The sequence below is a fragment of the Vicia villosa genome, linkage group LG7, assembly GCF_029867415.1.
Source record: "Vicia villosa cultivar HV-30 ecotype Madison, WI linkage group LG7, Vvil1.0, whole genome shotgun sequence".
Classification (NCBI taxonomy): domain Eukaryota; kingdom Viridiplantae; phylum Streptophyta; class Magnoliopsida; order Fabales; family Fabaceae; genus Vicia; species Vicia villosa.
The window spans coordinates 1,815,668-1,826,322 of record NC_081186.1 but is presented as its reverse complement, the minus strand read 5'-3'; the positions used below and the strand labels follow the sequence as shown (position 1 = coordinate 1,826,322).

Here is a 10,655-nt window from a genome sequence, read left to right as displayed (position 1 = left end):
GACATCGCTTTATCCTGGTCGCTATTGACTACTTCACAAAGTGGGTAGAAGCAGCTTCATTTGCTTCTGTTACCAAGAATGTGGTGGCCCGGTTCATCAAATACAATCTCATTTGTCGGTACGACATCCCTGAACGGATTATCACGGACAATGGCACAAATCTAAACAACAGAATGATTACTGAACTTTGCACACAGTTCAAGATCAAACATCATAATTCCTCTCCATATCGACCAAAGATGAACGGCGCGGTGGAAGCTGCCAACAAGAACATCAAGAAAATCATACAAAAAATGACAGTAACCTACAAAGACTGGCATGAGATGTTGCCTTTTGCTCTTCATGGTTATCGCACATCTGCGCGTACTTCAACAGGGGCAACTCCATTCTCCTTAGTCTATGGTATGGAGGCAGTTCTTCCAATTGAAATTCAGATTCCTTCCCTAAGGATTATGAAAGAAGCCAATCTAGACAAAGACGATTGGATTCAAACACGGTTGGACCAGATAAACTTGATTGATGAGAAAAGGCTCGCCGCTATTTGTCATGGTCAGCTATACCAAAAGCGTATGATCAAAGCCTTCAACAAAAAAGTCAAAAGCCAAGCATACCAAACTGGTGGCTTGGTTGTCAAACGCATCATCTTACCACAAGGTGATCCCAGAGGCAAATGGACTCCCACCTACGAGGGACCATTCATAATCAAGAAAATATTCTCCGGCGGCGCCATGTTGCTTACCACCATGGATGGTGAGGATTTCCCACACCCGGTGAATGCTGACATAGTCAAAAAATACTTCGCTTAAAAAGAAAAAAAATAGCTCGCTAAGTTGAAAACCTGAAAGGGCAACTTAGGCAAAAAAAATGAGCGTCTCGGTGGATTGAAAACCCGAAAGGGCGGTCCAGGAAAAAATTAGAGACTAAACAAATACTATCCCGGTAGGCTGAAAACCTGAAAGGGCAGCCTAGGCAAAAGTTAGGGAATGAAGCATACAACTGTGTTCCGTTCAGCTGCCTACTCACCATCAAGATTCAACACCTCAAAGACACCGATCAGTCCAATCACTTTCTTCCAACAAGTGAGGGATGAGATGCTCAAAGACAGATTGGCAATAGCAGAGTTGAAACTTGACTGGATCGTTTTCACATAGCTATTTATCTTTATAAATATTTTCCAAAACTTTCTGACAATTTCCTACTTCTAGGATTGTTGTCTCCCTGTGCTAACCAGCCTATCATGGCTCTTTTTCAAAAATCAATGCAGCTTAGGCTCAAAAATCACTATTTTCACTTTTTCTGTTTTAAATACGTAAACGTCCCAATGATAATTTTGAATGAACATGTGCATTTGAATATGATTGATGTTTACCAGGAAAAACAGGAATAGCATTCAGGAAATGTCCCAATTATCTGGACATCATCCCATCAGAGGAAAATCCCCAAGAGAAGCGCATTTCTCAGCAAATTCCTCAAAAAGATTTTCTCTTCAAAAGAAGTCTTATCCCCCAGCAGGGTTGTTCCAGATTGCTATCTTCAGAAGGTGTGATCCCCGCACCCGGACTTGGTCAGATAGTGCATCGGAGGATTATGCATCTTCCTCATTCCCATTTGAAAGGGCATCAGAACTTCCAGCTACCTTTCATTCCCAAGTGATAGTCAAAGATCCTTCAACAGAGTACCATGGTTCTCGAAGAATTTCCCCAGCCGAGGGTACTCAAACAAGACAAAAGATCATCAACGATCACAATATAGTCATGTCCAGATGACTGGCGGAAATTTATTTTCCCAAATAGAAGCTTGACATCATATTCATACATCACACATTCATATTCACATTCATACATATTCACATTCATACATCATATTCATACATCACACATTCATATTCACATTCATACATATTCACATTCATACATCATATTCATACATCATACATCATGCATCATACGCATATTCATACACAACATAACATGCATATTTCTCCTTTAGCTCGAGAATATCTCACATTACATTGCATATCACTAACTTGATTTTTCAGGTAGACGGATATCTTCGACAAAGACGTTCTCAATCACATGCAGTGTTCACCTGAATTCCATGAACGGTTCTCTCAGATATGATCAAGCCGAAGATTCATTCTGATCACTAACCAACTCAAAAACAGGCATTACAGATCTAAAGCGATACCTCAGACGGTTCCAAAACGATCTAACATTGCAGATCTAAAGCGATACCTCAGACGGTTCCAAAATGATCTAGCATCACAGATCTAAAGCGATACCTCAGACGGTTCCAAAACGATCTGGCATCACAGATCAAAGTCGATACCTCAGACGGTTCCAGAACGATCTAGCATCACAGATCTAAAGCGATACCTCAGACGGTTCCAGAACGATCTAACATTGCAGATCTAAAGCGATACCTCAGACGGTTCCAAACGATCTAACATTGCAGATCTAAAGCGATACCTCAGACGGTTCCACAATGATCAACTTCCAAAATCTAAATCGGAAAAACTTTGGACAAGTTCCGTAATGATTATCCTCCTAGACTTAAAGCGGTAACCTTGGACGGTTCCGAAACAGTCAACACAAAGACTTTCAAATCCTTCATCAAGATATAATCAATGGATTCATTCTGATGAACAAACCCTCAACACATTTTCCAGGTGGCATCTGAAAGCCCATCTCAGGTAATGTGTCAATCTGCCAACAACATTTCACAGACGACATTCAAATGCAACTTCCAACATCTCTTCTGATCAAGGTAAGTGCAAATTTTCAGGGCATCTAAATATTTAATCATCTTCTACCTTCAGATTTCAGACAATCTCTTCAGGTTTAAGAAGATTGAATAGGGGCAACTGTTATACCCCAAAATTTGCCCGCATTATTTTTCAAGAAAACTCAAGTTCTTCTGATGCTTTCAAAGACCCTTGTTCTGATTCTGCCTTGACTATCTTCTGATGTCTTGCCAGACCATGTTCTGATGTTGCATGCTGAACCTTCTGAGACAAAGCTTCTGAGCGCTGATTTGTGCATACTTGTTATACCCCAAAATTTGCCCGCATTATTTTTCAAGAAAACTCCAATCGGAAAATTAAAAGTCTCATATAATCATGGATTTTTATTTCAACAAAGATCCTGATATATGAAATACTTAGTTTTTAGAATTTTTCTTATACAGTAATTTGGCTTGCAGTTGAATTTATTCTTACGCAAACGCCAAATGCTGTTTATTACTTCACACATGCTATTTATTTATTTACAGATAAATAGTACTGACACAATTGGTACAGAGTTAAATCTTTTTGCAGGCGCAGAATCAGGAAACTCAGACTGTACTGGTAACAGTAAATATTAGTTATTTATTATGTCTGTGTTTTTTAACAAGTCATGTAAATAAACTTTCATTTTTCACATAAAACAAAAGCAAAAACAACAAAAAAAGAAAATTAACTTTGACTGTTGATTTTTCACTCTAACTGCTACATCAATACCTGGACAGTCAGTTGACAGCCAAACTGCTGGCTGTACAATTCTCAGTGTTTTGTACCATCAATCAAATCAATCTTTCACAATTCAAAATTCCAAGATTTTTGTTCTAGAAGTCTTCTGAATATCACGCGATTATCAGAGACTCAACACTGCACAAAAATCAGGTACGCTTAACTGTCTCCTACATAAACAGTCCCTGACTAGGGTTTTCTTGTTTTTACAGGAGAAACAAGTTTTTGAGGCCTTAAATGGATTTCATGCACATCCATATATCTCAAAGTACCATCATACAAATTTTCAAACTTCAATTCACTCAGACACACCGTCAGCAGCTCAAACAGTCAACAGACGACCCGTTTGACCAAAAAAGTCAACAGACAGTCAAAAATGAAATTTTTTGTCAAAGTCCATATTTTGTCAAAGGATTCTTCATTTTATCATTGGATGATCATAATTCATCAAGGAAAGATCAAAAATCAACAAAACCCTAAGATTCAAAATTAGGGTTTTTGCCTGAAAAGTCAACTCAACTTTGACTGATCATAACTCTCTCATCCTTCATCCAAAAAATTCAAACCAAAGCTCATTTTGAAGGAAATTCAATTATATTTCAAATTCAATTGATCCCATGGTCATTGCATTCACCATTTGAAAAATATGACCAAAGACATTACAGGTCATTTTCAAAGTCAACAAAAAGACACTTTTTTCAAAAGGACACACAAGGAGCATCAAAAATCATTTTGACATGAGACCAAAGACATTGGTTAGAGGACTCTTTGAGGTTTCCAAAAAGTGAAAGAACTCCTTCATATGACAAAAATTGAGGGATTTACACCTTGTTGAAGTTGGCTAAATTTTGGGAAAATGCATGAAACCAACATTGCTCAAAAATGTATTTTTCCCAAATGGGGCCAAGTTTTCATGGTTCAAACATCATTTCCATAATATAATGGGCCTCCCACGACCAAGACCAAGCCCATAACATTTTTTTTCCATTTTTTGATTTAATTTTATCATTTAAGATTAAATTAAAAAGGAAAAAAAAAAGGAAGGATAAAGCATAGCTTATTTTCTAAGCTAAAGCCTCCACATGTGACTTAATTATGCAGCAAGGAAAGCCTAAGGCAAGAGGTGTGGAGATCAAGCAATGGTGGCTTAAATTTTAAGCTTGAAAAGTCAAGATTCCAACAAAGACAATTAAGGCTTCTTAGCTTAGTTTTTAAGCACTCCATGGCTTATAAATAGGCTAGCATACTCCAACAATCAAGGGAAGAACGAAAATATAGCCCAAGCATAGCATAGAAACCTCAAAATTCTCACAAAAATCTCCAAACTTTGTAATTTTCATTTTCATATTTCCAATCAATATCAATACAAAACAATCATTCAAATCATCCTTTGAGGTCACATAGAGTAAGATTGATGCACTAAACAAGTCCCATGATGCTTTAAACACGTGTATCATAATCTTCATGCTCATAACTTCATAACTTTCATTTTCCAAATTTTCACGTGAAACAACTTAATTTAATCTTTGATTTAAGTTCCTGACATCATTTAGAGTAGATTCAATGTAGATCATGCAAGGTTTCACGCCTCTAACACAATCCATCATTATTGGGTGACCAAACTTGAAAAGCTTCGAGTTGCCTCTTCCAAACACTTTTAGCAAAAACTAATGCCACTAATGAACTCAGAGGGTCTTAATTAGGCTATCTGGGTTGTTTGCATCCATTTATTTTCGTGTTTATGCAGGTTTAAAGAAGGAGGAAGTCGGACATCAAAACCGTTGCCAAAAACCTTAAAAAACCGTTGCCATAGCTGTGAAGAAGATGATGAACAATGACCAAGACTTATTGACCTCCACGCGTGCGTCCCTGGTTGGCTGGTCAATTTTCAGCGCCCCCTCCCTTGTTTCTATTCGTCCACGAACGCATAGTGGGGCCAGCCTGACTTATCCAAAGTCTTTATGATCCCACATGATTGGTCAATGCACGTGTACCATGTGTCCTCACCATCTGAACCATAGATCTCCATTAATTCTCAATCCAACGCATCAAAACACACTCCCCATGCCATGGACTCTCAGATCCACCACACCTGATCGTATCCTTTTATATTTTCTATTTTATTTTAATTTTCTTTGCAAAATTAATTTAAAATAGTTTTAAAAATCCAAAAAATACACAAAAAATATTTTTAGACTTCTAAAATAATATATTATTTTCTGAAATAAAAATATTTTATTTTTCTTCAAAATTTCAATATTTTGCATAATTAATTAGTATATATTTATATATTTGCTTTTTAATTATTTTTAACCAATCAAAAATCATAAAAAAATTGTTCTTTATATAAAATATTGTTTATATATTATAAACTAATTTTGTACATATTTTGAATAATTTTCTCTTTGAGTTTTAATTATTTATGTAATTATTTGCATAATTATGTATTAATTAGCTTAATCAATTTCAAATCAATCTCAAAAATTCCAAAAAATTAGTTTTGTTTTAAAATTAATTGACAAATATTTTGTACATTTTTTTAAACTTAATTTCTAGGTTTAAATTTATTTTCATCTTTTCCCTCATTTTATTTTAATTAATCATGCATTAATTATAATTAAAATCAATCATAAAAAATCCAAAAAACATGCCTTTTATTTTTCTTGCAATTTAAATTCCTAGATAAATGTATAGGATGTCAAATTCATGTAAATAGGCTAGTTTACATTTCCTGCACAATCGATGTAATAGCGTAGATTTACTTTCCGCACTTTACATTTCCGTATTTTAATTTCCCGCACATAAACTGCGTGTATGTCAAAGATAAAATTGAACCGTTAGATCACTAACTTCCAAGATAAAATATCTGAATCCAATCACAATCACACTTGCACCTCTTAAGGTAATTCCTTCTCATTCTTTTCAAAATCAAAGTCAAAGTTCTACTGTTTTGAGTACAAAATCGAACCTTTTGTTTATATCCGGTGAAAGGATAAATTTTTAAAGGAAATAAGGAAAAAGACCTTACAACTCAGGGTAGACCTCCTAGTTTGCTTGCTCAAATCAAAACGAACAAAATTCTCATACACTGTTGTTTTTCAAAACAAAACTTTCCAAAAAGACAATATTTTGTATACATCCAAACACGGATCATTACAAAATTAACGTTCTTTTCAAAACATCTTTCGAAAGATAAACAAACATTTTGTATACATCCGCACACGGATCATTACAAAATTCAATTTACAAAAGTATTTGAAATCACATATGAGCATTCTAAAGCAATTGAAAAGTAATCGAAAAACAAGTGAGCTAAGCAAACTTAAGAGCCCATGGATAACCATGGATACAAAGGGTGCTAACACCTTCCCTTTGTATAACCTACCCCTTTACCCAGAATTTCTTAAAGGTCTTTTTTCTGTTTCTTTTATAAACCTTTCCTTAATTGGATAAAATAAAAGGTCGGTGGCGACTCTGTGAATTTTCAAAAATGCGAAAGCATTAAGCGATAAAAAAGAGTCAGTTCACGTATCTCTCCCGAACAGAGGTATGGCCCGAATAAAAACGGAGGTCCACAATACTCTATATATTTCCTGAAATGGAAATTGCAATGTATTAGAGTACCACATTATCTCACACAAAATTCATATCCTTGTTATCATCAAAACTAAGAATATTGATCAGAACAAATCTTGTTCTAACAGGTACCACATGCATGTGCAATTGTAGAGTCTCATTATATGTGGCATGAGTGTGATTTAATTGTGACGTGATATGACTTGATTTGTTGTTGAATATAACGATCTGAAGTGAATTGTGATAAAATTGAAGTTGTAATTATAAGTTATTATGCTAATGACTTGTTGTGACAGGTACCGTCTGGAAGATGAAAAATAGTTGTTATAACTATTATTATGTTGTTGTTGATTTTGTCATTATAATTGTACAGTTTTAAATTGTTGTTATAGTTGTTGTCTGAAAGCTGTAAAGTGATAATATTGCATGATTTAATTCTAACATATTAATTATCATACTTTTGTTTATTTTTCGATATCTCACCCCTTCTGAATGATGTTTCCCTTACCGTGGGAAATGGACAGGTACTCAAGATAGCGGTGGAAGTTTTGAAGTAATTTTATGAAGTCTTTAGTTGCTTCGAGTTGGTGTCTTGCTCTAATACGTAGCACTCGGGATGGGATTATGATTGTAGTTGTTGTTTTGTTGTTGTGTTATTACTGTTGAATAATAAGGAGTAATTATTGTTGTTTTAAGATGTTTTTGGTCAGATAAAAGTTGACGAATAATTATAAGTTGAAGTTTGATCTAGTTGAATAAACTTGTGTATGAATTATAATTTTAAAATTGTAGATGCCGAATGCTATGTATCAAGGATAAATGAAATACAGGTTGTTTGTGGCTTTTAAGTTGAAAATGTAATGCCTCGGGTTTGATGTTTAAAATTTTCTGTACTCTGATTTTAATATAATTGTTGGATAGATTTGGGGTGTTACAATTCACTTACTTATTCATCATTCCTTTTAAGCAACTTTAAATAAGAAATTTCTAACAACTAGTTGTTAATCTTGACTTTAGAAAATAAAACTAATTTTTTTATGATAAGGTTCACTTTAAAATGGTCATTTTATATTTCTCAAAAAAATTAAATGTAAATATATGCTAATGTTACTATGATGAAAAAAGATATAGAAAATAAGAAAACAAATTATAATATTGAAATGGAATAAAATGCGATACATATTTATTTTTGAAGAAATGAAAGTGTAGATTTGTACATTAGTTGAGAGGAGAATTTATTCAAGCATCAAGCATTAATTTCTCCATGTAGAAGTAGAATTATAGTTAGTAATTATTCTCCCTCAAGAGGAAAATCTATATGATATATAGGCTCCAAATGCAGCAATCACTAGAACTGCAACCCCTACATTTTTAACTAAATTTCTCTCATTACTTCTCCATTTTCCGTCTGCCATTCTTGTTACTAACTGAGAGGAAGTAATAGCTAATTTTTCGACTCCATTCTTCTCTTCTTGTTTGGGAGTAATTATGCTGCAAGATTCATTTTCATTTTCTGTAACTTTTGGAGCAGGAAGTTTTTCTTTTTCAATCTCATTTTCTTTTAAGTTTTGATTCTTCACATCTATCATAGCTTTTATTGATTCATAATAAGGCTTTTCCTTTTTGTCTTCACTTTCTTCCTTCTCTAACATTCTTTCCTTCTTAACACTATTTCTTATTATCTTTTCCTCTAATTTTTCTATTGGTTTTGGCTCAAATTCCTCTTGAACCTTTTGAGGCTTTTCATTTGTTTCTGTTTGGGATTTCTCTATGGATTCCTCTTGGCCCTTTTTAACCTTTTCATCTATTTGTGTTTTGGTTCTCTCAGTGACTGTTGGTTTTGTCTCAAATTCCGCTTGACCCTTGTGATCTTTTTCATCTATTTGTGTTTTGGTTCTCTCAATGAATTCTTCTTGACCTTTTTGAGCCTTTACATCTAATTGTGTTGTGGTTCTCTCAATGAATTCTTCTTGACCTTTTTGAGCCTTTACATCTAATTGTGTTGTGGTTCTCTCAATGGATGTTGCTTTCTCCTCTAATTCTTCTCGACTCTTTTGAGCCTTTTCATATATTTGTGTTATGATTCTCTGTAATAATGTTGGTTTTTTCTCAAATGCTTCTTGACCCTTTTCATCTATTTGTGTTTTGGTTCTCTCAATGAAAGTTGGTTTTTGCTCTAACTCTTGTAGACCCCTTTGAGGCTCATTATTGCTAATTGCTTCTTTAGCAATTTGAGACAATGTGTCATCATGAGTAGCCTCTTGTGTATTTTTCTCTATGCTTTGAGTTTGAGGTGAATCAGTTTTCATGGTCTCTTGGACTTTCTCAACCTTGGTTTCATCTAAATCTTCATTACTCAAAGGATCTGGTTGATTTTTAGGAGCAACAACTTGTGATGGTGAAATGGGTTTCTTTTGCATTTTAAGAATGAGAATTTCTTGCTCAAACTTGGCTTCAAGCTTCTCTGCATCACTGTTTTCTGGAACAGGATATGTTTGGTCAAATTTTTCCCATTTGTCATCTGCAATTGGTCGTTCACCTGTAATCCTCAACTTCTTTGACGCGTCCTCCAATGCAATCTTTGGTCGAATTATTGTATAACCTACAAAACCAAAACACAAGATAATTTTGGTTCAAACTAAATATATCCCTCTAAATTTCAAAAATAAAACAGATGCAATGCTTCAAACACTTCAAAATAATTTTTTATTCTGTGAAATCTTAGCAACAAAAAGCAACATTTAAATTTTTTATTTATTGTGTTGAATATTTTATTCAATAATAACTGGAAATTAGGTTTAATTTTCTTAAGACTAACAATAAATGTGCTACTTTTAACAATTTAAAATTAAATATCTAAAACAAAGATCTCAATCTAATAAAAATTAAATTATTATAATATAAATTTGTAGACCATATTTATTTAATAAAAACAAATAAAAATTAATTAACAACCGCACATGGAAGAGATCTCAATCTAATAAATCTTATTTTAATAAACATATAAAAGCACGCACCCGGAAGTTTAACATGAAGAAAGTAAGCTTCAGCAGTTTCTTTAATTTCTGAACTTGGCTCAACAGTTTCATATACTCGACGATTTGAAAGTGGATACCGTAAAGATTGGGCTCTAAATGTACGTTGTGAATTCAAAGCCATAATAACTTTACAATATATTTTTTGCTCACCAAATTATTTGATTTTGGAAACCAGTTGAGTTATTTTATGTTTCGTGTTTTTGTGTATTTATATACGATGAAATCTAGATATTATGGTTTCCTTATCATGGAAATTATTCTTTATTTATATTCCATTTACCTTGATGAGCTAAAATTTTGTATAAGGTATAACTTTTTAACTTGTTCAAGAAAGTAATTGTTCTTTGTTTTGCCCAAATGTAAAGATATATTCATATTTTCCCCAAATGATAACTCTTGTATATATTTTCCAGGGCCGGCCCTGTGGGTGTGCGAGAAGTGCTACTGCACAGGGCCTCCGACTTTAAAGGGTCTCAAATTCGATAATTTGGCTTAATATAAATAAAACAATAAATATTATATATTAGTAATTC

General features: G+C 33.8%; 1 protein-coding gene across 2 annotated transcripts; it reads right to left on the bottom strand.

Moving 5' to 3' along the window:
* Nucleotides 1-8,245: 8,245 nt before the first annotated feature.
* LOC131616886 (inactive protein RESTRICTED TEV MOVEMENT 2-like) lies at nucleotides 8,246-10,289 on the bottom strand. Of its 2 annotated transcripts, XM_058888336.1 has the most exons (3): nucleotides 10,102-10,289; nucleotides 9,060-9,686; nucleotides 8,246-9,002 (listed from the first exon to the last, which is right to left on the bottom strand). In XM_058888336.1, the coding sequence occupies exons 1-3, from the start codon at nucleotides 10,241-10,243 to the stop codon at nucleotides 8,386-8,388; spliced, it is 1,386 nt and encodes a 461-aa protein (XP_058744319.1). In that variant the 5' UTR covers nucleotides 10,244-10,289; the 3' UTR covers nucleotides 8,246-8,385. The 2 variants fall into 2 exon arrangements, with proteins under 2 accessions (XP_058744319.1, XP_058744317.1); XM_058888334.1 differs by having other exon boundaries at nucleotides 8,246-9,686.
* Nucleotides 10,290-10,655: the final 366 nt, after the last annotated feature.

Bases quoted from the DNA above. Each gene is read 5' to 3' on its own strand.
- LOC131616886 (XM_058888334.1), bottom strand. From the start codon at position 10,243: ATGGCTTTGAATTCACAACGTACATTTAGAGCCCAATCTTTACGGTAT. The intron at 9,687-10,101 runs GTGCGTGCTTTT...TTGGTTTTGTAG, and splicing joins TCTTCATGTTAAACTTCCGG to GTTATACAATAATTCGACCA.